This window comes from Camelina sativa, chromosome 4 (assembly GCF_030686135.1).
Source record: "Camelina sativa cultivar CO46 ecotype springtype chromosome 4, ASM3068613v1".
Lineage (NCBI taxonomy): Eukaryota > Viridiplantae > Streptophyta > Magnoliopsida > Brassicales > Brassicaceae > Camelina > Camelina sativa.
The window spans coordinates 4,965,933-4,993,800 of NC_141883.1; the positions used below are offsets into that span (position 1 = coordinate 4,965,933).

A 27,868-nucleotide genomic window follows, 5' to 3' on the forward strand; every position below is an offset into this window, starting at 1 on the left:
CTACAAGCAACTGTAAGGGCCCATTTAATCTGACGCAATCTCTGAAAATTTGGGAACATCTTAGTAGCCTCCTCTTCCAAGTCCCTGCGAAGCAATTGAATCTGTGTTGCAGAGTTAGTAGGATGAGTCCTCTTCCACCTGAACAAGGCCTTTCTTCACCGAAATAGTCCACTTAACACTGATTTACCCTGAGTAGCACCTTCCGAAGCCCACTGCTCTTGAATAATATATGTTGTTTCTTGCTTGTTGATCCAGCTCTTATCAAAGATGAACCTCCCTCTAAACTTTGCATCATCTCCCACTAGTCTTGTGATGATCGGATCCCATCACTTCTAAATACTCCGTGTTAGCCCTCAGAAATAAGTTGAACCAGCCATTGTTTCCAAAGCTTCTATTCAGCCGACATTGGACCCATACATTGTCTCTTCTTCCACCCCACGAGAGTTTATTACTACAACTAGGTATTTCCTTGATCCGACTACTTATTGCCATAGTTCTGAAAGGGTAGAACGAGCTTTCTAGTCGCCTTGGACCTCCCAAATTTTCAGAATTATCCATTATTTCATTGAAATCGCTGGTAAGTAACCAGGGATCATCTCTTTGGATACCAATTCGGGTAATGCGTTCCCAAACCTCCTCTCTCATGTGTCTAACTGGGTCCCCATAGAAAAAGGTTATATAAAACACCTTAGAGCCTTGACAGATCCTTGTATCAATCACCCTTGAATCAGACTGTAAGATCTCCACCCGATACAAGTCTTTCCAAAAGAGTGCTAGGCCACCACTCAGCCCAACGGGATGTACAATATCTACTTTGTCATAACCCATCCATTCTTTCACCCCCATAACGTGATCAATGGAGTTTTTGGTCTCCATGAGGAACAATAAGTACCGAATAATGCTCACTACGTATTTCCTTCAGACGTTGAACTGTCGAGGTGCTCCCCATGCCTTGGCAGTTCCAACTGAGTACACTCATTGAGAACTGGGTGGTTTTTGGAAAACCACCAAACCCGACTTCTCAGCAACAAAGTTCACACCACCTCTTATACTTGCAGCCTCCATACTCATTCGAAAGACACCATCCACTGCTCCATCCACTTTCTCAGTTACTTGTTGGTTTACCACATGGACAGTCTTTAAGACCTTAGATGATACTTCACCATCCTCTAAGGCTTTTCTTTTAGCAGCAGGACCAACCTGGTGCTCTTTTACCGCCTCCTGCGAAGTATTAATAGAATCACTGCAGGAATTAGCCCCCTCATTCTTTGATCTCCGTTTCCAAGAGGAAGTCTTTTTCTGATACTGTTTTTTTACTACCACTGAGCGTCTCTTTGATTCCAGCTAATAGACCCATGTGGAAGTCTGTAGAACCGGCTTGTTCCATCGCCAATATCTTACTGTTCAATACCACGGGGCAGCATTGTTGTTACGACCTTCCTCCACTTCATTCTCACCCGTCGCAACAGTCAAATTCTGAAATGGTGTTTCTACCAAAGCCTGCGGATAGCCAAAAACCAAGCCTTTCCCTTTACTAAGATCAGGAGTTAACGTAGGTGGAGCTTCTAGACGGAGCATTGCATTCTGAGCACGAGTGTCTGAGGCAATAGAGTCCAACGTTGCTCGTAGGGCTTGTTCCCTCTGAACCGCCAGAGAAGGGTCCCCTGATTGCAAGAACTTTTGCATCTCAGCAAGAACTTCAGGGACAACCACATTAGATTTTGGTGATACACATGGGACCACTAGTTGTTTCAGCAAAGACATGATTGTATTTGCGAGTTCCTTGGGAAAGCGATTATCTCGAGTTAAACCTTTCCGCGAGCTCTCTAGAGCAGACACCTGCCCTCTATTATCGCGTTGTAGGAAGGGACATCTTTGTTTATCATGTGTAAGCCTCAGACAGTGGAAACAAGACTTACAGACTCTTTCATACTCAATATTGACCACCGCAAAATCCTTTAGGTAACTGGACGGACTTCGTTTTGACCAGAGGATTCGTGGCATCAAAGATCACCTTAACCCTGACAAAAACGTTGTACTGAGATCTCTCCGGATCAAAAGCGTTCTCCTTCACATAGCCAACTCTCCCTGCAACCGCCTCAATAGTCTTGAGGGTAAGGAAATTGACCGGTTTGTTGCTTATCCTAATCCAAATGGGGAATGTCCCTAGGAAGTTCGCCGGTGGAGATTCAACCCATCTCTCCATGATCAAACCCCACTCATCAAAAGTCCAAAATCCCATCCTCAAAACCCTCTCCAAATCACTATCTAGTTGAAAAATGAACTGGAAGGTATTGTGGGATAATGCAATAGCTCGAATTCTCTCATAGACTCCTCAGACTCGTGGCATCTTCATAATCATCTTTGCCATCTTCTGGCACTCAGGGTTGAGCAGTCTCCCCAACAGGCTCAGTTTGCACTCAACCGCCACTCCAAAGTCACCTTCCTCTATAAGGACATTCGGCGTGTCATCTGCAATCGTCATCGAACCCATAGCTAGATTTAGAATTGCTTCCCTTACCAAGAGAAATAACCCAATCGCTGCTTGTGAATATTTCCGATAGCACCAAACTTGTAATATCCACGGCGGCGGGTAAAGAAACCCTAATTCTCCCAAGGAAGATCTGATAATATTGCGAGAATATTCTCTCAATATCCATCGAAATAGGAAGATTTTGTAAATCTTTTGGTATCCCAAAGAGATTGCAACCCATTGTTGCCTTTTTCGGGCTAAGAAAATATTTCTCCAGCTGTATAACCCATCATCCTTTAGGGTTAAGTAAAAGAATCTCAATGAAACCGAGGGTCCTAAGCTAAAACACATATTTTTTATCATGAATGTATTTTGTTTAGTTTTGGTTAAATGAAAAAAAATTGTTTCCCCTTGGTTTATATAAAGAACTTGACGGTAAAAAAAACATGGTTTCTACGTTTCTTTCAATCATTTGATAGTACTGCATGCTAAAAGCCTTCTCTTCATCATTTTTCAACCTACACCGAGTGAGTATTAATATTGGGGGTCATACTAGTACACACAAACCATCCAAAAGTTTCGATATGGTTGATATGCTTAAATTTACCCTAGAGTTACTCTCTCAAATTAAGAGATCAATTGTAGTACTTAGGGATCGTATCCACAAGGACTCTAGATCATACAATAGACTTATTAATCTTTTAATTATGCTAAACAGAAATATTAATTTAAAAGCAATGCAAAATCAGAATTGAAAAGTGTTGTAAATTAGGAATTAAAAACGCTACGCCTAGGGAATTTCTCAGGAATTTATGAAATATTAAATCAATCAATAAATTAGGATTCAAGCAATTAAGATCAGATCTAGAACTCTAAACTCATCTGTAAAATAAATCAGTTCTCACTGCAAATATTATCTAAATTTAAAACCAGAAAATCCAAATCTCTTTGCAAAATTCTAGGTAATAAATCAGCTTTAAAAACAAGTTTAGATTGTTCACAAATTCACAAAATCAAATCTCTTTACAGAAAGTAATTTTGCTCAACAAAAGGTTTTATCAGAAAAAATTAATTATATTCTCATATCAATTTATTTTCCTAGGTATTAATTCTAGGTGATCAATCAAGAATTAATATGAAATACAACCTAAGATGAAGATCTAGAAAGATAAAGAATCCTAAAAATAACAGATCTAATAAATCATAAAAACCTTATGAAAAACCCTGAACCTAACAAGAGATCTACTCAGACATGATTAATGAAACAAAAACCATGGATAAAATAGATATCATTAAATTCAAAAGAGAAGAACAAAGGAGTTTAGAAAAGCTTCTCTCGACAGGGCTGAGTTCTTGTCTCTCCCAAAAAGCTCTCAAGGTCTCTCTCTCAAAAGGTGGAGATCTGGTAACTTCTTTTCAATCCTACTCTGGATCATTGCACTCACTTTCTCAGAGACAACCACCTTCTCTTTCCTCTCTTTCTTTCTCTGTGGAGGCTGATTCAACATAATTGAGCGGACATCCTTGGTTAGCAAAGCTCCTTCTTCAGGGCTCAAACCATTAGTGACCATCCTCTTCACATATCCCTTAATCCCAGGAGAAAATTTGACAGCATCAATTAAAGGCATCTCAATCATTACCTTGTCCATCATAGCCTTGCATCTAGCTTCTTCAATCTCCTGTTTGGACCTCCTAGGCTTAGGAAAAGGAACCTTAGGCTTATAGGCTTGCTCTGAAGCATGTGGAGCTTGAGGAGAAATCAGAGTTGTCTGTGGGGGGTGTTGATCGACACTAGATGGTGCATCGATCGACACTAGATGCTGCTGCATATTGGTTGATGCAAGCTCTGCAACTGTATCATTGTCTCCTTCCTTCACCAAAATTACATTGCAAGCATTCCTTGGATCGGCCTCTGTTCTTCTAGAAAGAAGTTCCTCTTGTCTTTTAACAGACCCAGCAGTCTGAATCACTTGATTCTCTAGCTTTTTGACATGAGTGTTTAAGGCATCAAACTTCCCAGTCAGCTCAGTGTAAACAGAATCAATCTTTCCATTGAAGTCTACTGTTAATTTCTGTTGACCTTGGTAAGAAGAAGATCCATAGGTCCTTGTGAAGTTGCTGTTTGGATTTCCTGAGAATGAATTCTTCTGACCAAATCTCTGATTTTGATACCCAGCTCCATATACATAGTTGACATCTTCTGTAATCTCTGGCTTTGTCTCAAAAGTCTCAACTTCTTCAGCAAAATGGACAGACTTCTTTCCCAAAAGAAGATTGTGGACTGTATCTAGCTTAGCATTCACCGCAGCAAACTGATTTGAACCATTGCCTTCATGTGATCTTTTCTGCTCTAAGTTTGCATTCTTGGTACTGTTGCTTGATGCTATCCTCTCTATCAACTTTTCAGCCTCATCTTGGTACCTTGTCTTGAAGTTCCCATCACTAGCAGCATCCAAAGCCATCTGATACCTCTAGTCAATACCACTGAAGAAGATGCTAATCAACTGCACTTCTGAGAACCCATGATGCGGACAATCTCTCTGGTATGCTTTGAACCTTACCCAAGAAGCTTTGTAAGATTCAGCTGGTCCTTGTCTAAAGGTGGAGAGCTTAATCTTCAGCTCATCAGACATCGCATCATCGTAGAAGTAGTTCAAGAATGCCAACTTGATTTCATGCCATGTTGTCAGAGATCCCGGTTTGAGTTGTCTTAGCCAATGAGAAGCTTCCCCAGCAAGAGAGTAGGGGAAAAGCTTGCAGTAGAGATAGTCCTCTGTGACTCCATTAGCCTTGATGCTTGTGACTATATCCTCAAAATGCTCAATGTGGTCTAGAGGCTTCTCATGCGGCAAGTTTTGGAATGGTCTTTGGCCGACAAGAGCAAAGTAGGCAGGCTTCAACTCAAAATCATTCCTTGGGAATGGAGGAAGGACAATTGCGGAACGGTTCTCATAGAATAAGTCTGACCTGTTAAAGTCCGCAAGAGTCTTGACAAGCTCTCCATTGTTTTCTCGTCTAGGCTGAAGGTCCAAATTGTTTTCCCTTCCTGTTTGCGTCGATCGATGCATTGCGTCGATCGATGCCATCGTGCATCATCCTCAACAACGACGAGTTCTTCCTGAATAACTCGTCCTTCAGCATCAAATTTCTGGCCTTGCTCGTTGTACACATTGCCCTCTTGATCCCTCATCCAGCCTCATCAGGTCTCAATATGAGTGTTTTGACCATCTTCGCTGACTTGGCTGCTTTCTTGTTGTCATGCTCTAGTCTTCCTAACTCTTGGTTTGTAAGCTTAACAACTGGACCAGTATGATTTTTTCTGGTGCTAGGCTTAGGCATGTACCTGAAAGACACAAGAGAAAAGAAACAAAAGTGTGTGAGTAAATTAGAAAAATAAAAATCTAGACAAAATCAAAGACTTTAATCTAATGGTGAATCAAAAGAGTCCCCGGCAACGGCGCCAAAATTTGATATGCTCAAATTTACCCTAGAGCTACTCTCTCAAATTAAGAGATCAATTGTAGTACTTAGAGATCGTATCCACAAGGACGCTAGATCACACAATAGACTTATTAATCTTTTAATTATGCTAAACAGAAATATTAATTTAAAAGCAATGCAAAATCAGAATTCAAAAGTGTTGTAAATTCAGGAATTAAAAACGCTAGACCTAGGGAATTTCTCAGGAATTTATGAAATATTAAATCAATAAATTAGGATTCAAGCAATTAAAATCAGATCTAGAACTCTAAACTCTTCTGTAAAATAAATCAGTTCTCACTGCAAATATTATCTAAATTTAAAATCAGAAAATCCAAATCTCTTTGCAAAATTCTAGGTAATAAATCAGCTTTAAAAACAAGTTTAGATGGTTCATAAAATCACTAAATCAAATCTCTTTACAGAAAGTAATTTTGCTCATCAAAAGGTTTTATCAGAAAAATCAATTCTATTCTCATATCAATTTATTTTCCTAGGTATTAATTCTAGGTGATCAGTCAAAAATTAATATGAAGAACAACCTAAGATGAAGATCTAGAAAGATAAAGAATCTTAAAAATAACAGATATAATAAATCATAAAAAACCCTATGAAAAACTCTGAACCTAACAAGAGATCTACTCAGACATGATTAATGAAACAAAAACCATGGATAAAATAGATATCATTAAATTCAAAAGAGAAGAACAAAGGAGTTTAGAAAAGCTTCTCTCAACAGGGCGGAGTTCCTGTCTCTCCCAAAAAGCTCTCAAGGTGGCAGAAAATAAAACTTGAAAATAACTTAGGTCTAAACAATGACTCAAAAATCCTATTTATATTCCTAAAAACGTCCAGGGACTAATGATGCAAATATGGAAGACTTTGGGGCAACTTTGTAAATCTTCAAAACTTGTGAGAAAACTTCCGATTCTTCTGTTGGATGATGCATCGATCGACACCATAACTTGCATCAACCGATGCAAGTCTCTGAACTTGTCTCCCAACTTCACAGCTTAGCCTCAATACTTGAATGTGCTCCAAATCCTCCTATTTAGCTTCATTATGCTCCCATTCATGCTAAATCCTATAAAGACTCGAAAGACTCTAAAAATACTAAAAAAAACTCTACAAATAAAACTTATATCATAGCTAAAAACACCTAAAAATCATGATATATCAATGGTAATGATATGACCCCAATATTAATAATGCTCACTAAAACATATTGTGATATGACCCCAATATTAATAATGCTCACTAAAACATATTGAGGCCAAGTGACAAGTGTTCGACTCGTATGCTCTCTATCTTTCTCCTCCAAAAATATAACGTCGTTGTCACAGTGCTGCATAATATTGGGGCCTTGAGGGTCATGATAGGAGTTTATTTTCTAATTTGGTAAACTAATGCCCAACCACATTATTGACGTGGGTGGCCCTTTGATGTAGTGGATCGACAAACACACAACTCGAGTTACTCGACCACCGACTCTTTTTTTAGTTTAACGCATGGCCTCTGTTTCTAATTTAGGCTATTATTTTACTTGGGTTTGAAGCTTTTTTTTTTGTTTTGGTTTTCCGTCTCTCTTATTTCTTAGGGTTTATATTTATTCTTTTAATTGTTATTTAAGGTGTCTCTTATGCTTGTGAGTTGTGAGAAGGTAGATGTTTATTAAATAAAAAACCTAGAGATTCTAAGCTTCTTATCTCTCTTGATTATCGGTCATTCTCATAATCAACCAACGATTCTATTTGTTCGGTCATGTGAATCAACGAGCTAAAGACACCACTCTTGTTCGACTATTCAAGAGAATCGACTAACAAATAAAGCATGCCCCAAAGGCCCGAACACACTAATAGTCAGGACAAGTTAATATGAAAATATGTATAATCTTAAATGACTATTTTAATAATTTATAGATTAAATTTATTATAACATATTTTGCCTAGAACATGCATAGTACTAAAACAATTGTCATATTTTTGTAGAACATGCGTAGAAAAGTAAACGAAATTTACAAACTTGTCAAAAACTCTCTTCCACTTTTTTTTTACAAATTAAAATTCATAACATAATCGATTTCATACAAACTTTTCATCGAAAAACTATAGGAAATTCATGTATCCCAAGATTTTTCTACGTTTCTAGTCGTAGAAAAACTAGCTAAACCAATCGTAATCTTCATCGGAAAGAAATTAACGGTGTTAAGTTGCTTCACAAGAATGTGTTGAGATGGTCAAAAATGTTACAAGACAACCCATCAGCTTTCTCTTGTGCAATTACATCGAAAAAACCATGTACTTACCAGCATTGTCCATAGATACAAAGGACGATGAAAAGCCGAGAAAGGCGAGCGACATGTTTTATTCTTTCAACAGCTCTCATATAACTTCATTATTATATTTTCTAGGTTCATTACGATGGAAAAGCCTTGGAATATGATGAATTTGAATGGCCTAAGCGGAAGATACATGTGAGTGTACCTAATCAAACTAAGTGGTAATAAACACTTCTCTTGCCTATTTCTCCAATCCCATTGATCCCAAAATTCTTGTAAACCTTTTGAATATGTTTCTATTTGATTTTTGTATTCTAACTTTATGGGCTTATTCCTAGATTTGAGTTTAACTTAAATAAGGCCCGGTTAAAGAAATATTATATTGTTGTACTGGTCATGTGTTTGGTAACTTAATATAAGGGGAATTGGGCTGTATAACTAAAAAAAATACTATAATTTAAAAACTAACTATATTTATTAACCATGTACTAATTATATACCCTATATTATATGTATTAATGATAATTTTTACCCCTTCACTAACCTACCTCCAGCCACCACTAACACCACCACCATCCTTTCACCACTACCACCACCACCTTCCGACCACCGGACATCACCACCCCCGAACGCCACCACCTCCGGCCACCTCCTCTGGCCACCGGTCTCCAGCAACCTCCTCCGACCATGGTTTCCGGTCACCGCTGTCGGCCACCGCCTCTGACCTACAGCCACCACTGCCCTTCACCACCTAAAGAACACTAAATTGGTAATTTTGCACTGCCCTCATCCTAATCTTCTAATTTTTTTAAATATAGTGTTATTTTCTACTCTGATTTTTTTGTTTTAGCTATTGGGCTAATTCACCCTTAATATAATTAATGAGACTGGTTTTGTTGTTTCTAAAGAGGACCAATCAACTTAATTGGTAAAGATCTAAGAAACTAGATTTGATTGCGTAAATAAAAGTCTACAAGATGATCAATCCATATAGATAGTGATATTGCTGCATAATATTGGGGGTAAACACTAAAATATCCAGTTAAAATATGTGATATTTGATATGCTCAAATTTAACCCTAAAATATGTGATATTTGATATGCTCAAATTAAGAGATCAATTGTAGTACTTAGGGATCATATCCACAAGGACTCTAGATCACACAATAAATTTAATAATCTTTTAATTATGCTAAACCAAAATATTAATTTAAAAGCAATGCAAAAACATAATTCAAAAGTGTTGTAAATTCAGGAATTAAAAACGCTAGGCCTAGGGAAATTCTCAGGAAATCATGGAAAATCAGATCAATTAATTAAGTAAACAGGATTCAATAATTAAGCATCGTTCTTGAACTCTAAACACAATTGTAAAATAAATCAGTTCTCACTGCAAATATTATCTAAGTTTTAAAACCCGAAAATCCAAATCTCTTTGCAAAATTCAAGTTAAAAACCAGCAATAACATCAAGTTTAGATAAGTTCACAAAATCACTAATTCAAATCTCTTTGCAAAAAGTAATTTTGCTCACCAAAGGTTTTTGTCAGGAAAATCAATTATATTCTCATATCAATTAATAATCCTAAGATCTAAATCCATATGACTAATCAAAGATCTAGCATTAAAAACAACATATTGTGAAGAACATGAAAGATAATGAATCCAAAGAATTAGTCAATCTAATAATCCAAGAAATCCCTAATGAGAAACCCTAAACCTAACAAGCAGATCTACTCAGACATAATCAATGAAACACAAATCATATTCTGAATAAATTGCATTAAAAGATTAAAAGAAGTAGAAAAGGAGTTCTGCATCTTCTCTGGAAGGAGTCTTGATTCTTGATATGTCTATGTTTTGTCTCTGCTTAGCATGTATTTGTCATGCATTTAGCTAGGATAACTAGTCGTTTTGCATCAATTTCTAACCTCTTTTGTACACTTTGCATATTTAGGTAGTTCTTGCATCATCCTTGATACATTGTGCATTTCAGAGTATTTCAGGTATCTGGGAGACGTCAGGAACACATCGTCCGAGACGCTGTTCGAGTCGCCATTCGAGTCCACGTCCTTCAATTCGATCCAACACCATTCGAGTCCACGTCCTTCGAGTCGACCCAACACCTTTCGAGTCCACCACTCGAGCCACTCTCGAGTCACCACTAGAGTCATCACTCGAGCCACTGGTAGATGGATTCAGCTTTCGACGTTTTCATCAAAGTTGTAGAAACTTGAATCCTCTTTCCAATTCCGTTTATTTCAAGACGATCGGAGGTGTAGTTCAAAAGTTATCATCGTTTTAGTGTATGCGTATACACCTAGCTCGAGCCAAAACCACTCTGGATCGAGTCATTCCACTCGAGTAGGATTTAGCTTTTGACGTCTTCATTAAAGTTGTAGAGAATTGAGTTATCTTTCCAATGCCGTTTATTTTAAGTCAATCGGAGGCGTGGCTCAAGAGTTATCACCGTTTTAGTGGATACATATACACCCAGCTCGAGTCGAATCACCTGCACTCGACCCAGCTCGAGTCGCATCACCTCCACTCGACCCACCTCGAGTATATGACCTCGACTCGATCTGTTCCACTCAACCGCACCCCAGGGAGAGACGACAAGCGACTCGACCGCACATGTTTGGTTTCACACGCTTCAGGAGATTCCCGAACCAACACTCTATCTTGTCGTTTTAAGTTTTAGGGATTCACATGTTTTTACTATATATACATTTTGTTAAGTCTTGGTTTGGGACATCTTAGGTTTTATCTCGTTTTCTTTTCTAAGGTTTAACCTAGCCACCAAAAAATGTTCTGAGACTTGTAATCCGACATCTCCGAGTTTATTCAGTTTTCGCACTTGATTTCTTCTACAAAGTTGTTCTTCTCATTTTTATCTATCTTACTATGCTTGATTCAATATTTTCTAGGGTTGCATCCTTGAAGATGATTTTCAGATCTGAGTAGTGTTAAGTTTCTTGGGGATGAGATAGACTAGGTGGAGGATTTTAGGATGTAGGGTGTTTAAGCGTTGATTTGTATGATTTCCTTCTGGACTAGTGTTAGAATTACTAGTTTCTCTCTGATCAATTGGAACTAGGTTCGAGACATTTCCACATCCAAAAGGTGTTTGATGAAATGTCTGACCAACTAGTGCCAGAGACTTACGTTCCTAGCCTAAGAGATTAGTTGTCTAGGATGTTTGTTGACGTGAATGAACTTGTTTGCCATGCCATGCTTGACCATGTTTCTCTAGCGAGAGCTAGGTATGGAATTGGTTGAGTCTGAGTAGCTTTTGCCAAGAGATTGGATTAGCTAAGTTGTGATGTTCATTGTTTAGGGATAGTTTGCTTGTGGCATGTTAAACACTTTGTAGACTAGGAGACTCCGCCGACATCAATTACTCCCATCCTTAGGACTTATATCTTTTTTTATTGATATTGCATTCCTGAGACTGTTTCGTTTCTTGCTTTTTAGTTCATGCTTAGACTCGTTTCTGTTTTTATCCATTTTCTCTTCTTGTCATACATTTTCGTTTCTAGTTCTATGTCTCATTTCCGTTTTGCATCTTGATCACTCTAGGATTGTTAGACAAACACTCTTTTTGAATTGGCTTAACTTGTGATTTCTTGATTACATCTCTCTTGATAGCATCATCCCAATTCGATTGACACCTTAAGTATTACAACTGCATAAGGTTAATTGAACCTACTAGGACACACAAAAATTATAGTATAAATTTGGCGCCGTTGCCATTTGGGATTATCTTTGCTACATTTAAGATTTCAAGTTTTGCAAGATTAAGTTCTGTTACACTTGTTATTTTGAGTACTGACTTGTTTTGGTTGTCTGCTTGTTTATTTTGCATCTCAGGAACCTATTGAATTCAACCTTGCATGCACACCAGATCAAGAGGACATCAAAATCTCCTTCCTGCTATCGACGACATCAGTCGGTTACAAAGACCGCGACAAGCTCGTCATCTCATTGATCATCCCGCACCAGTCACTATGGAACAACAGAATGGACCAAATCCGAGACCGCAAAACATTAGTGTTGGGGATGCACCTAACACTCACACTCAACGTGCTGGAATCGTCCCTCCCGCCGTGCAGAACAACAACTTCGAGATCAAAAGTGGTATGATCTCCATGATCCAAGGAAACAAGTTTCACGGTTTGCCTATGGAGGATCCACTCGACCACTTGGATGAATTCGACCGTCTGTGCAGTCTCACCAAGATCAATGGAGTGAGTGAGGATGGTTTCAAGTTGCGACTCTTCCCATTCTCCCTGGGAGATAAAGCTCACCAATGGGAGAAAAACATTCCCAAGGGATCCATCACCACTTGGGATGACTGCAAGAAAGCATTCTTGGCAAAGTTCTTCTCCAATGCCAGAATTGCACGTCTCAGGAATGACATCTCTGGTTTTACTCAGAAAAGCTCAGAATCATTCTGTGAAGCCTGAGAGCGTTTCAAGGGTTACCAGAGCCAGTGTCCTCACCATGGGTTCAACAACAAGTCACTGCTGAGCACTCGATACCGTGGTGTACTTCCAAAAATCTGCATGTTGCTTGACACTGCCTCTAACGGTAATTTCCTGAACAAAGAAGTGGATGAAGGATGGCAACTAGTTAAGAATCTCGCCCAGTCTGACGGCAATTACAATGAAGATTATGACAGCACAGTTAGAGACGACACTGGGTCAGAGGAGAAGTACAAAAGGGACCTTAAGAATGTCAATGACAAGCTTGACCGCCTCTTGCTAAGTCAGCAGCAGACTGTCCATTTCGTAGCTGAGGATGACCTTTTCCAAGTTCAAGATGGGGAGGGTGAGCAAACTGAGGAGATCAACTACGTCCAGAATCAAGGTGGTTACAACAAGGGCTACAACCCCTATAAGACAAACCCCAATTTGTCTTACCGGAGCACCAACGTCGCAAATCCACAGGATCATGTGTACCCCCCCTCAGCAGCACCAACAAGGTCAACAAAAACCTTTTGTGCCTTACAATCAGGGATTCGTACCCAAACAACAATTCCAGCAAGGTTACCAAGCTCCCTCAGGACCACCACCAAGATTCCGCCCTCAACCAGTTCAGCCTACTCCAGCCCCAGATCAAGAAATGAAGCAAATGATGCAATAACTTCTTCAGGGTCAAGCTAGCGGATCTATGGATACTGCTAAGAAGTTTGCTGACCTTAGTCAGAGGATGGAATGTTCATACAATAATCTGAACGTCAAATTTGAAGCTCTGAATTCGAAGATAAGGTATATGGAGGGCCAATCAGCTTCTACTTCTGCACCAAAGCCTCACCAATTCTCAGGGAAGGCTGTTCAAAACCCCAAGGAGTTTACAAACGCAATTACGCTGAGAAGTGGGAAAACATTGCCTCCCAGGCAAGGAGTACCAGAAGTCATTGAGGACAGTAAGGAATTAGCTGGGGAGGATTTTGTTCAAGATGAAGCTCAGATGAGCAATCCAGTCGAAGCAGTCAAAGATCCGATCGAGCCAGTGAAGCAGTCCGAACCTGAAGCAGTTAAGGAACCTGTTGTTTCTGATGACAAACCTGCGAGGTTCATCCCTCCACCATACAAGCCTCCTCTACCATTCCCAGTGAGGTTTAAGGAGCAGCTTATTGAGAAGTACAAAGCTCTGTTCGAAAAACAAGTCAAGGAGATTGAGTTGAGAATGCCATTGCTGGATGCATTCGCACTTGTTCCTCACTACCAGAAATTCCTCAAGGACTTAGTGATGGAGAGGTCAAAAGAAGTTCAAGGCATGGTGGTACTAAGTCTTGAGTGCAGTGCAATCATCCAGAAGAAGATTGTACCCAAAAAGCTCAAAGATCCTGGATCATTCACTCTACCTTGCTCCCTTGGACCTATATCTTATGACAGATGCCTATGTGATTTGGGCGCTTCAGTTAATCTGATGCCACTCTCTGTTGCTACGAGGTTGGGTTTTACAAGGTTTAAGGGTTGCGACATCTCTCTCATCCTTGCAGACAGATCAGTGAGACTTCCAAATGGTATTTTAGAAGACTTACCCGCCAGGATCAGAGACGTGGAAGTGCCAACCGACTTTGTGGTTTTGGAGATGGATGAAGAACCAAAAGATCCTCTGATCTTAGGAAGACCGTTCCTGGCGACAGCTCGAGCCATCATTGATGTCAGAAATGGCAAGATTGATCTCAATCTGGGCGACAACTTCATTATGAAGTTTGACATCAATGATACCGTGAAGAAGCCAACAATAGGAAGACAAGTCTTCTACATTGAAGACATGGATAAATTGGCTGATGAGTTTTTGGAGGAATTAGCTGAGAAGGGTTCCTGCATGAGGAGACCACTTGTTACAAGAATCTGCTAGACTCCCACAGAGAAACGGATGGACTAGAGGAATTCGAGCAGTTATCTGACGTAGAGGGGATACGTGCAGTTGAGACAGAGAGTTCATAACGTGATATCTCCCACTCGACTGACGTCAAGACCCGACTCAAGACACTGATGTCCCGCACCCATCCCACTCGACCGTGATCACTCAAGACTCCCATTCTGACGACTGGTCGAAACTGAAAGCTCCAAAGGTAGAACTCAAAACTCTCCCTTTTGGACTAAGGGTATTGACGCGCTGTGAGGAGACGAACCTGGTGCTGAACTGGGAGAAGTGCCACTTCATGGTTGAAGAAGGGATCGTTCTGGGACACAAGATTTCTGAGAAAAGAATTGAGGTTGACAAAGCTAAGATTGAGGTCATGGTTCAGCTTCAACCGCCTAAGACAGTGAAGGACATCAGAAGTTTTCTGGGACATGTTGGGTTTTACAGGAGATTCATCAAGGACTTCTCAAAAATTGCAAGACCATTAACAAGGTTGTTGTGCAAGGAGGTTGAGTTTGAATTTGATGCAACATGTCTAGAAGCTTTCAGCAAGATCAAGGAGGCCTTGGTTTCAGCACCCATAGTACAAGCTCCGAATTGGGATCATCCGTTTGAGATTATGTGTGATGCTTCAGACTTCGCAGTTGGAGCAGTTCTGGGACAGCGTATTGACAAAAAAACTTCAAGTCATCTATTACGCAAGTTGCACCTTAGATGAGACTCAAGGGAGGTATGCTACCACAGAGAAGGAACTCCTAGCAGTTGTGTTGGCATTCGAAAAATTCAGGAGTTATCTTGTGGGTTCGAAGGTCATAGTGTATATTGATCATGCTGCTCTGAGACACATCTACTCGAAGAAGGATACCAAACCAAGACTGTTGAGATGGATTTTGATTCTTCAAGAGTTTGACATGGAGATTGTTGACAAGAAAGGCATAGAAAATGGAATTGCGGACCATCTGTCAAGAATGAGGATTGAAGATGTTGTACCCATAGATGATTCAATGCCTGAGGAACAACTTCTGGTCGCCCAAGTTTGTGAGCAGATTCATGACACAGAGCTTGACAACCTCAGAATCAGATGCATGGCAATCACTTCTGAGACTGCACCATGGTATGCAGATGTCGTGAATTACAAGGTTTGTGGAGAAGTTCCTGATGACATGGATCCCTACAGGAAGAAAAAGTGTTTAAAGTAGGTCAACCACTATCTGGGATGAACCCTATCTGTACAAAAGAGGTTCTGATGGTCTATTCAGAAGATGCATAGCAGAAGGGGAAGTGCAGGGCGTGCTTGAACACTGTCACGGTTCCACCTATGGAGGTCACTTCGCCACATTCAAGACAGCTCAGAAGGTTCTTCAAGCGGGTCTATAGTGGCCAACCTTGTTCAAAGACGCTCACAGTTTCATCACCAAGTGTGATGCTTGTCAGAGGATGGGCAACATCACAAGGAGGAACGAGATGCCCCAGAATTCGATCCTGGAAGTGGAGATATTTGATGTTTGGGGTATAGACTTCATGGGACCTTTCAACCCTCCATCTAATGGTAATGTCTATATTCTGGTAGCAGTTGATTACGTCTCTAAGTGGGTTGAAGCCATCGCCAATCCCACCAATGATCACAAGGTTGTTCTGAAACTGTTCAAAAGCATAATTTTTCCAAGGTATGGGATACCCAGAGCAGTGATCAGTGATGGTGGAACTCAACAAGGTGTTTGAGATTATGCTGAGAAAGTATGGTGTCAAGCACAAGGTGTCCACTGCGTATCACCCTCAGACCAGCGGACAGGTTGAAGTCTCGAACAAGCAGATCAAGTGTATTCTGTCAAGGATTGTTGGAGTTTCAAAGAAAGATTGGTCTGTCAAGTTGGACGAGACTCTCTGGGCGTACAGAACAGCGTTCAAAACGCCAATACGACAAACACCATTTCAGTTGATCTATGGTAAAGCATGTCATCTCCCTGTGGAGGTTTAGTACAAGGCGCTTTGGGCTATCAAGTTGCTGAACTTGGATATTGACACGGCTCAGGCTAAGCGGACTCTAGACATCCACGAGTTGGAAGAAATAAGACTTGATGCTTATGAGAGTTCCAAGATTTACAAGGAAAGGACAAAAAATTTTCATGACAAGAAGATTATTGTCAAAGAGTTCAAGGCTGGAGATCAGGTTCTGCTGTTCAATTCCAGACTTAAGTTATTTCCTGGAAAGCTTAAGTCTAGGTGGTCTGGACCTTTTGAAGTCAAGGAAGTTCAGCCATTCGGAGCAATCACTCTTCTGAACAAGGATGGTAGTTAATTCACTGTAAATGGTCAGAGAGTCAAGAAATATCTAGCTGATCAAGCCGACCAGAGGGGTCTTCTGTGCTCCTCTATGAACCCCAAAAGGAATAAAAAGCTGAAAAGTCAAGCTAGGGAATTTAAACAAGCTCACTTGGGAGGAAGTTCCTAAGGTATCACTGTAAATATTTTTTTTTAGGATCCTTGTGTTTTTAATTTTTGTTTTTGGCTTTCTTGGGTTCAAAATACACAGAAGGGAGTATGAGAAATAGAAAAGGAAAAATGTGAGTAGCAGTCAGAAGATTACATCCAGCCCACTCGACCAGGAAGCTTAACACGCGTGGAAAGCGATTCAACCCATCCGGCGATCCCAGCTTGTTACACGACTCGACCGACGCCACTCGATCCTCTGTTCTGAAGTATCCCGCTCGAGTCAACTCTACTCACTCGACCACTCTAACTCGAGTCGACCATCTCCCACTCGACCAACAAGCTCAACACACATCCCATCGTCACTGTTGTTCGTCACCCACGACCAGTTCTGACTTGATCCTTCCGAAGCTTTAGTCGCAGTCCCGGAGAACAAACACGCATATGTCACCCTTCGACTCCCCTCGTTGTTACACCACATGAGCTGAACGGCTCGACCACCGGATCATCCACCTCGCTCGAGTCGACGTGCGTCCACTCGACCCACATCGACCTGCTCTCCAATCGACCTGCACAAAGATCCACTCGCGTATTATCACGGCGCTGCGACTCGACCGGACCATCTAACCTGAATCGATGACATGCAGTGCGACGAGCAGCAGAACGTTTATCATAACACGCAAACGGTTGAGCAGCAAGTCGACCAGCAGCTGATGCCACTCCCGCGGATCCCGAACAAGGTGAAGGACAGAGCCAGTATCACGCACCAACTCCTTGGGCGAGCACGGATTCCTTCTTCGACTACTGAGGTACTCTCACCTTTCCTTTGTATATACTATTTCATTCATGCAATGTTTTTGTTGTGATTCTCAAATCCTTCTGCAAATTTTTCTTACACAAGAGACTGTGTAATTTAAGTTTGGGGGAGAGTTTGAGATGATGTATCTGATGTTGTTTTTTGTGGTTCTTATTTCAAATTTTTGCATCATATCATGTTTGAGTCTGCATTCATCTATTTGCATAGAAAAACCATAAAAATTTGAAAAATTTCGAAAATTTCCACAAAAACAGAGTGTTCATGTAGTTTGCACTTCCATATTAGGATTGAGTCTAGTGTCATTCATATTGGGTTGTTGCATTTAGCATAGGGGTTGATGATGATTGTAACCTTGGTAGCATTCTGAATTCAATAGGATAGGATCAAGGCCCTTGTTATTAGTTCTTTGATACATGTTGATTGAATTTGAAAATGTAAAATTAAAGCATGTTTTGAATTGACGTCACTCCCTATCTATCTGAACCTAATCCTGACTTGCAATTATCTTGTTATGCATTGAAGTCAAACTCATGGATACCATATACATACTTAGATTGTCTTTCACATTTTACCACCCTTGTCAATCCAAGTAGCTGATTCTTATTTTTGGAACAGTTTCCTGCGCCCTTAACCAACCCTTCTTTCAAGCCAATTGTATTCTTGAGTGTCAGGCCTTTTCCGAGTTGAGCTTGTTAGAAAGTGTTAGGTTCTAACCGACAAGAGTAGGATCCTGTGTAGTTCTTGTTCGCGCTATCCGGACTAGTAGGACTAGATGAGAACTCGATTTTGGGTATTGGGTATGGATTTGTGCAGAAAAGAAAAGGGTAGTAAGTCTTAAGGAGGGGGATGTGTTTTCAAAATTTACAAGTCTAGTAAAGGATTTGGGTTGAGCAAAGTAAAAAGAGTTATTGGTTCTGGGCATAAAGTAAAAGGTTAGACAAAGAAAAGAAAGTAAAATGTTTAAGATGTCTAGAGTCCTTGGAAGAAAAGAAAAGGAACCATAGTGATCATAAAGATTTCCCAATTCGCTAGAGTGAAAAGAAGTGAACTCCTCCTAAGACTAAGTGAAAAGAGTTTGAGATGATGTTTCTGATGAAGGGTAGAGATAGGACGAACTTTTGGGTTAGAATGTTAGGACTGAGTTTCTTTGGGGACCCTGGGGTAGACAGGGCACTGCTCTTGTATGTATCAGTTGGTTTCAACCTTTAGCCTTCTTTTGAGCTCAACTCCTTTTCATGAGAGAACCTTATTCTGTATTGACAAATTCACTTGAGAAGGAGACCATCTTCGTCTTTGACCTTTCGCCCTAGCCAAATGAGTTCAATGACATTGCATAACTTTATTCATGGTTCTCTGTTAATAAATGTTAAAGGGGGTGATTGATAGGATTGCATGTGTAGATTAAATAAACAAAATTTCTTCACCATGCATCATAGAACTAAAAACAAGGACCTTGATTCTAACTACTCTATTCAGCATGTTTTAGGTTCTGAGACCCCATCTTCACACCTTTTCTCCATACGTTGTTCTTGAGTGTTTGCTTGAGGGCAAGCAAAGAATAAGTTTGGGGGAGTTGATATGTCTATATTTTGTCTCTGCTTAGCATGTATTTGTCATGCATTTAGCTAGGATAACTAGTCATTTTCTAGCCTCTTTTGTACACTTTGCATATTTAGGTAGTTCTTGCATCATCCTTGCATACATTGTGCATTTCGGAGTATTTCAGATATCTAGGAGACGTCAGGAACACATCGTCCGAGACGCTGTTCGAGTTGACATTCGAGTCCACGCCCTTTGAGTCGACCCAACACCATTCGAGTCCACGTCCTTCGAGTCGACCCAACACCTTTCGAGTCCACCACTAGAGCCACTTTTGAGTCACCACTCGAGTCATCACTCGAGCCACCGTTCGAAGGATTCAGCTTTCAACGTCTTCATCAACGTTGTATATAATTGAATCATCTTTCCAATTCCATTTATTTCAAGACAATCGGAGGTGTATTTTGAAAGTTATCATCGTTTTAGTGGATGCGTATACACCCAACTCGAGCCAAAACCACTCTGGATCGAGCCGTTCCACTCGAGTGGGATTTAGCTTTCGACATCTTCATCAAAGTTGTAGGGAATTGAGTCATATTTCCAACGCTGTTTATTTCAAGTCAATCGGAGGCGTTGTTCAAGAGTTATCACCATTTTAGTTGATACATATACACCCAGCTCGAATCGCATCACCTCCACTCGATCCAGCTCGAGTCGCATCACCTTTACTCGACCCAGCTCGAGTCGCATCACCTTTACTCGACCCAGCTCGAGTCGCATCACCTCCACTCGACCCACCTCGAGTAGTATGACCTCGACTCGATCTGTTCCACTCGAGCGCACCCCAGGGAGAGACGACACGCGACTCGACCGCACATGTTTGGTTTCACACGCTTCAGGAGATTCCCGAACCGACGCTCTATCTTGTCATTTTAAGTTTTAGGGATTCACATGTTTTTACTATATATACATTTTGTTAAGTCTTGGTTTGGGACATCTTAGTTTTTATCTCGTTTTCTTTTCTAAGATTTGACCTAGCCACCAAAAAACGTTCTGACACTTGTAATCCGACATCTCCGAGTTTATTCAGTTTTCGCACTTGATTTCTTCTACAAAGTTGTTCTTCTCATTTTTATCTATCTTACTATGCTTGATTCAATATTTTCTAGGGTTGCATCCTTGAAGATGATTTTCAGATCTGAGTAGTGTTAAGTTTCTTGGGGATGAGATAGACTAGGTGGAGGATTTTAGGATGTAGGGTGTTTAAGCGTTGATTTGTATGATTTCCTTCTGGACTAGTGTTAGAATTACTAGTTTCTCTCTGATCAATTGGAACTAGGTTCGAGACATTTCCACATCCAAAAGGTGTTTGATGAAATGTCTGACCAACTAGTGCCAGAGACTTACGTTCCTAGCCTAAGAGATTAGTTGTCTAGGATGTTTGTTGACGTGAATGAACTTGTTTGCCATGCCATGCTTGACCATGTTTCTCTAGCGAGAGCTAGGTATGGAATTGGTTGAGTCTGAGTAGCTTTTGCCAAGAGATTGGATTAGCTAAGTTGTGATGTTCATTGTTTAGGGATAGTTTGCTTGTGGCATGTTAAACACTTTGTAGACTAGGAGACTCCGCCGACATCAATTACTCCCATCCTTAGGACTTATATCTTTTTTTATTGATATTGCATTCCTGAGACTGTTTCGTTTCTTGCTTTTTAGTTCATGCTTAGACTCGTTTCTGTTTTTATCCATTTTCTCTTCTTGTCATACATTTTCGTTTCTAGTTCTATGTCTCATTTCCGTTTTGCATCTTGATCACTCTAGGATTGTTAGACAAACACTCTTTTTGAATTGGCTTAACTTGTGATTTCTTGATTACATCTCTCTTGATAGCATCATCCCAATTCGATTGACACCTTAAGTATTACAACTGCATAAGGTTAATTGAACCTACTAGGACACACAAAAATCATAGTATAAATTTGGCGCCGTTGCCATTTGGGATTATCTTTGCTACATTTAAGATTTCAAGTTTTGCAAGATTAAGTTCTGTTACACTTGTTATTTTGAGTACTGACTTGTTTTGGTTGTCTGCTTGTTTATTTTGCATCTCAGGAACCTATTGAATTCAACCTTGCATGCACACCAGATCAAGAGGACATCAAAATCTCCTTCCTGCTATCGACGACATCAGTCGGTTACAAAGACCGCGACAAGCTCGTCATCTCATTGATCATCCCGCACCAGTCACTATGGAACAACAGAATGGACCAAATCCGAGACCGCAAAACATTAGTGTTGGGGATGCACCTAACACTCACACTCAACGTGCTGGAATCGTCCCTCCCGCCGTGCAGAACAACAACTTCGAGATCAAAAGTGGTATGATCTCCATGATCCAAGGAAACAAGTTTCACGGTTTGCCTATGGAGGATCCACTCGACCACTTGGATGAATTCGACCGTCTGTGCAGTCTCACCAAGATCAATGGAGTGAGTGAGGATGGTTTCAAGTTGCGACTCTTCCCATTCTCCCTGGGAGATAAAGCTCACCAATGGGAGAAAAACATTCCCAAGGGATCCATCACCACTTGGGATGACTGCAAGAAAGCATTCTTGGCAAAGTTCTTCTCCAATGCCAGAATTGCACGTCTCAGAATGACATCTCTGGTTTTACTCAGAAAAGCTCAGAATCAGTTTGTGAAGCCTGGGAGTGTTTCAAGGGTTACCAGAGCCAGTGTCCTCACAATGGGTTCAGCAACGAGTCACTGCTGAGCACTCTATTTCGTGGTGTACTTCCAAAAATCCGCATGATGCTCGACACTGCCTCTAACGGTAATTTCCTGAACAAAGAAGTGGATGAAGGATGGCAACTAGTTAAGAATCTCGCCCAGTCTGACGGTAACTACAATGAAGATTATGACAACACAGTTAGAGATTGGTGAATAAAATAAAAATAAAAATAAAAATAAATCAAAAGAAAAAAGGAAAATGAAAAAACTACCAGTGGGTTGCCTCCCACTAAACGCTTGTTTTATGTCATTAGCTTGACTGTGTCGGATCTCAGGCATCCGGTGGATCGGAACAAGGCAATGAATGCTTCCGAGAAAATGTCTTCTTCATCCAAGGGGGTGTATAAGCTTTAGGTGCATGAGACTTGCCAAGTATATGAGAAACAGGACCAGGGCGGGACTTAGGTATGGGTGGCTTTCTTTTAAGTACTGCAAAATCATCAACAAAAGAAACAAGCGCTCTACGATAATCTAGTGGCTTGGTTAACTGCAAAACAGTTTTTGTACCTTTGAAAGTCTTATTGATGATAGGAGAAGGTTTGGGTGAAGAATATGCATACCTTGGCCTTACCTGTGGGTTCTGGACTGTGGAATGGTGAGATTTCAGCTTTACAACTGGTTTAGGACTTGTAGCTAAGGAATCAACTCGAGTATATTTGGTTTTAGACAAGTCCAGGTCGACTCGTGGAGGTGTGTCGATCGATGCAATAGCTGCATCGATCGATGATGTGTCTGCAACTCGTGTCTCTTCAACGATTCTGCAACTTTCCTCAGCAATCCGTGTTTCCATCACAAAAACATCATATACCAGCGACTTGTCATGGATCAGAACCTCATCATGGTCTCTTGTAATGATTAGATGATCTCCACTCCAATCCTAAAGCTTAACAGCTTGCTTACTCACTTCCTCAACAATCTCCATCTCTTTGACATACCCAGCAGTAATGTCTCCAAGAAGCTCTATGAGCGGATTGTCATCAGAAGCAATCTCCATAGAAAATGTCTGACCATCAATAGTGGGAACTCTTCTCAGCTTGTTCATCTCAAAGTTCATCACCAAATCATCTACATTCAACGTTATGTGTCCCTTCTTCACATCTATGATGGCACCAGCTGTAGCCAAGAAAGAGCATCCTAAGATGAGAGGATCACTAGGCTCTTTGTCATACTTCAACACCACAATGTCATTGGGAATCATGCAACCTCCAATCTTGATTGGAATATCCTCTAAGACACCTTCAGGAATCCTTTTGGACCGATCAGCTAAGAAAAGAGATATCTTAGTTGGCTTGAAATCTGTCATCCCAAGTCTCACAGCAACAGAATGTGGCATCAAGTTAATACTAGAACCAAGATCGCAAAGAGAGTGAGCAAACCGTTCTGCAGAGATAGAACAATCAAGAACAAAGCTTCCAGGATCTGGTAATTTCTCTGCAATCCTACACTTACTTCCTCTGAGACAACCAACTCCTGCTTCTTATCCTTCTTCCTCTGTGGAGGCTGCTTCAACAGAATTGAGCTGACATCCTTTGTAAGCAGTGTTCCTTCCTCAGGACTCAAACCATTAGTGACCATCCTCTTCACATACCGCTTAATCCTAGGAGAAAACTTGACTGCATCAACCAAAGGCATCTCTATCATCACCTTGTCCATCATAGCTTTGCATCTAGCTTCTTCAATTTTCTGTTTGGATCTCCTAGGCTTAGGAAAAGGGACCTTAGGCTTATAAGCTTGCTCTGAATTGATTGGTGGAACTGGAACTGAAACCGGAGCTGTTCGTGGGATGCGACGATCGTCAATGGTGGTGCATCGGTCGATGCTTGAGTTTGCATCGATCGATTCTCTTGTGTATCGGTCGATTCAAAATCCACTACAGTATCATCGTCTCCGTCCTTCACCAAAATCGCATTAAAAGCATGCTTGGGGTTTGACTATGTTCTTCTAGAAAGAAGTTCCTCTTGTCTTTTAACAGAACCAGCAGTCTGAATCACTTGATTCTCCAGCTTCTTGACATGAGTATTTAATGCATCAAACTTCCCAGTCAGCTCAATGTATACAGAATCAATCTTCCCATTGAAGTCCACTGTCAACATCTGTTGACCTTCCAAAATCTGTCCAATCATTGATTCCATCTTGCTCTCTGAACTGGGTGGAGGGAGGGGTTGGTAAGAAGAAGAACCATAGTTCCTAGTGAAGTTGCTGTTTGGATTTCCTGCGAAGGAATTTTTCTGACCAAATCTCTGATTTTTATATCCAGCTCCATACACATAGTTGACATCTTCTTCTGTAATCTCTGGCTTTGGCTCAAAAGGCTCAACATCTTCAGCAAAATGGACAGACTTCTTTCCCACAAGAAGATTGTGGACTGTATCCAACTTAGCATTCACCGCAGCAAACTGATTTGAACCATTGCTTTCATGTGCTCTTTTCCGCTCTAGGTCCGCATTCTTAGTGCTGTTGCTTGAGGCTAGCATTTCTATCAACTGTTCAGCTTCATCCGGGTACCTTGTCTTGAAGTTCCCATCACTAGCAGTATCCAAAGCCATCTGATACCGCCAATCAATACCACTAAAGAAGATACTAATCAACTGCAATTCTGAGAACCCATGATGCGGACAGTCTCTCTGGTATGCTTTGAACCTTACCCAAGCAGCTTTGTAAGATTCAGCAGGTCCTTGTCTAAAGGTGGAGAGCTTAATCCTCAGCTCATCAGACATCGCATCATCATAGAAATAGTTTAGGAATGCCACCTTGATATCATTCTAGGTCTTCAGAGATCCTGGTTTGAGTTGCCTTAGCCAATGAGAAGCTTCCCCAACAAGAGAGTAGGGGAAAAGCTTGCAATAGAGATAGTCTTTTTTGACTCCATTAGCCTTGATGCTTGTGACTATATCCTCAAAATGTTCAATGTGGTCTAGAGGCTTCTCATGCGGCAAGTTCTGGAATGGCCTTTGTCCAACAAGAGCAGAGTAGGCAGGCTTCAGCTTAAAATCGTTCCTTGGGAATGGAGGAGGGATAATTGCGGAGCGGTTCTCATAGAATAAGTCTGGTTTATTGAAGTCCGCAAGAGCCTTAACAAGCTCTCCATTGTTGTCCCGTCTAGCCTGATTGTTACCTTCCAAATCCGCACCGTTTCTGGCATTGCGTCGGTCAACGCCAATGTTCCATCGGTCGATGTCGTCTTGGTTGCGTCGATCGATGCCATCGTTGCATCGCTCGATGCTACGTGCATCATCTCAACCACGACGAGTTCTTCCTGAATAACTCGTCTTTCAGCATCAAGTTTCTGGCCATGTTCGTTGTACACATGACCCTCTTGATCCCTCAAAACTCCAGCCTCATCAAGTCTCAATATGAGTGTTTTGACCATCTTCACTGACTTGGCTGCTTTTGTGTTTTCACGCTCTAGTTGTCCTAACTCTTGGTTTTTAAGCTTCACAACTGGACCAGTAGGATTTTTCCTAGTGCTAGGCTTAGGCATGTACCTGAAACACACAAGAGAAAAGAAACAAAAGCGTGTGAGTAAAATAAAAAAAAGAAATAGACAAAATCAAAGACTTTAATCTAATGGTGAATCAAAAGAGCCCCGGCAACGGCGCCAAAATTTGATATGCTCAAATTTAATCCTGAGCTACTCTCTCAAATTAAGAGATCAATTATAGTACTTAGGGATCGTATCCACAAGGACTCTAGATCACACAATAGAATTAATAATCTTTTAATTATGCTAAACCAAAATATTAATTTAAAAGCAATGCAAAAACAAAATTCAAAAGTGTTGAAAATTGAGGAATTAAAAACGCTAGGCCTAGGGAAATTCTCAGGAAATCATGGAAAATCATATCAATTAATTAAGTAAGCAGGATTCAATAATTAAGCACCGTTCTTGAACTCTAAACACAATTGTAAAATAAATCAGTTCTCACTGCAAATATTATCTAAGTTTTAAAACCCGAAAATCTAAATCTCTTTGCAAAATTCAAGTTAAAAACCAGCAATAAAATCAAGTTTAGATAAGTTCACAAAATCACTAATTCAAATCTCTTTGCAAAAAGTAATTTTTCTCACCAAAGGTTTTTGTCGGGAAAATCAATTATATTCTCATATCAATTAATAATCCTAAGATCTAAATCCATATGACTAATCAAAGATCTAGCATTAAAAACAACCTATGGTGAAGAACAAGAAAGATAATGAATCCAAACAATTAGTCAATCTAATAATCCATGAAATCCCTAATGAGAAACCCTAAACCTAACAAGCAGATCTACTCAGACATAATCAATGAAACACAAATCATATTCTGAATAAATTGCATTAAAAGATTAAAAGAAGTAAAAAAGGAGTTCTGAATCTTCTCTGCAAGGAGTCTTGATACTTCTCTCCAAAAACTCTCTAAATCTCTCAAAAGTTACAGGGAAAAATAAAGCTTAGGTCTAAACAATGACCATAGAAATCCTATATATATTCCTAAAACACGTCCAGAAACTAATGATGCAAATATGGAAAACTTGGGCAAATTTTGTAAATCTTCTAAAGCTTGTGAGAAAACATCTGACTAGCTTGTGGCAGCTGCATCGATCGACACCATCAGTTGCATCGATCGATGCCTTCTCTTGAACTGCTCTCCCAACGTCGTAGCTCAGTCTCAATGCTTTATTAAGTTCCAAATCTTCCTATTTAGCTCTATTATGCTCCCATCCATGCTAAATCCTATAAAGACTTAAAAGACTCTAAAAATACCAAAAAAACTCTATAAATAAGACTTATATTATGGCTAAAAACACCTAAAAACCATGATATATCAATATTCATTGTTAGTTCGATAAAATATGAAAAGGTTGTCGTTAAATGGGAATACGCATATTTTGAAACATATGCACAGTATCATATCAGAAGTTAGAGTTATTGACATGGACGCATGAATTGAAGTATAGCAGAGCTGTTGAAATGATGAGCAAGAGACTGCTAACATGACAAGGAAATAAGAGGCAATAGTTGGTGTGAAAATTTCGTAAATTTCGTAAACTTTCGTAAATCCTTAAATTTCGTAAATTTCGTCATGAACGATCCATGACTAAAAATGGTAGACAAAGTGGGACTTTTGTAAGCCTATGTTAAACTTAAATGAATAAGAATGTTGAAAAAATAATCATATTTTGAGAGATATTAATTGTTCCTTTCAATGGTTGCTTAACCAACTCATCCAATATATACATAGACATTTGTTCTTAAAGATTTGTTTGATTATGGATTTTGCAAAATACTTTATCACTGATGATATTGTAATAACATCTTCATTGCTTAAAAATGTTTTTTTTTTTTATCAAAATTTTATTAGTGACCTTGTTTGGAATCAAGGTGGAATACAAACGCCTAAACGAGGAAAGCTAAAACTGACGAAATAATATTATAAGTATTTTAAAATAAAATGATATCATTTTTAATAGATTTTAGTTATGTAGTATTTAATTTAAGTTTATTTCAAAATTAAACAAACAACTAAATGACATATGTAATATAAGTTTTTTGTTGATATATAGATCATGAGTTATTGTTTAAGAACCTTTCTTAAACTCTTTTTTCTTAATACTAATTTTGGTGTAAGTAATCTAGTTTAGAAACTACTAATGGTGTTGTTTTAAACTGAAAAGTTTATAAGAAATCAAAATGTAATATATGA

General features: G+C 39.9%; 1 protein-coding gene, 3 non-coding genes and 1 pseudogene across 4 annotated transcripts; 2 read left to right on the forward strand and 3 right to left on the reverse strand.

Moving 5' to 3' along the window:
* Positions 1-291: 291 nt before the first annotated feature.
* Positions 292-846, reverse strand: LOC147945405 (uncharacterized). The gene has a single exon (XM_087509235.1). It carries the CDS (start codon positions 844-846, stop codon positions 292-294), a length of 555 nt encoding a protein of 184 aa, XP_087365361.1.
* An 11,391-nt stretch (positions 847-12,237) lies between these two features.
* LOC147945406 (uncharacterized) lies at positions 12,238-15,810 on the forward strand (annotated as a pseudogene).
* On the reverse strand, positions 12,634-12,740 carry LOC147945407 (small nucleolar RNA R71). The gene has a single exon (XR_015597809.1). It is a non-coding gene; the product is annotated as a small nucleolar RNA R71 (small nucleolar RNA).
* Positions 15,811-22,042: 6,232 nt separating the features above from the next.
* On the reverse strand, positions 22,043-22,148 carry LOC147945408 (small nucleolar RNA R71). Its single transcript, XR_015597891.1, has one exon. It is a non-coding gene; the product is annotated as a small nucleolar RNA R71 (small nucleolar RNA).
* Positions 22,149-24,786: 2,638 nt separating this feature from the next.
* LOC147945409 (small nucleolar RNA R71) lies at positions 24,787-24,893 on the forward strand. Its single transcript, XR_015597938.1, has one exon. It is a non-coding gene; the product is annotated as a small nucleolar RNA R71 (small nucleolar RNA).
* Positions 24,894-27,868: the final 2,975 nt, after the last annotated feature.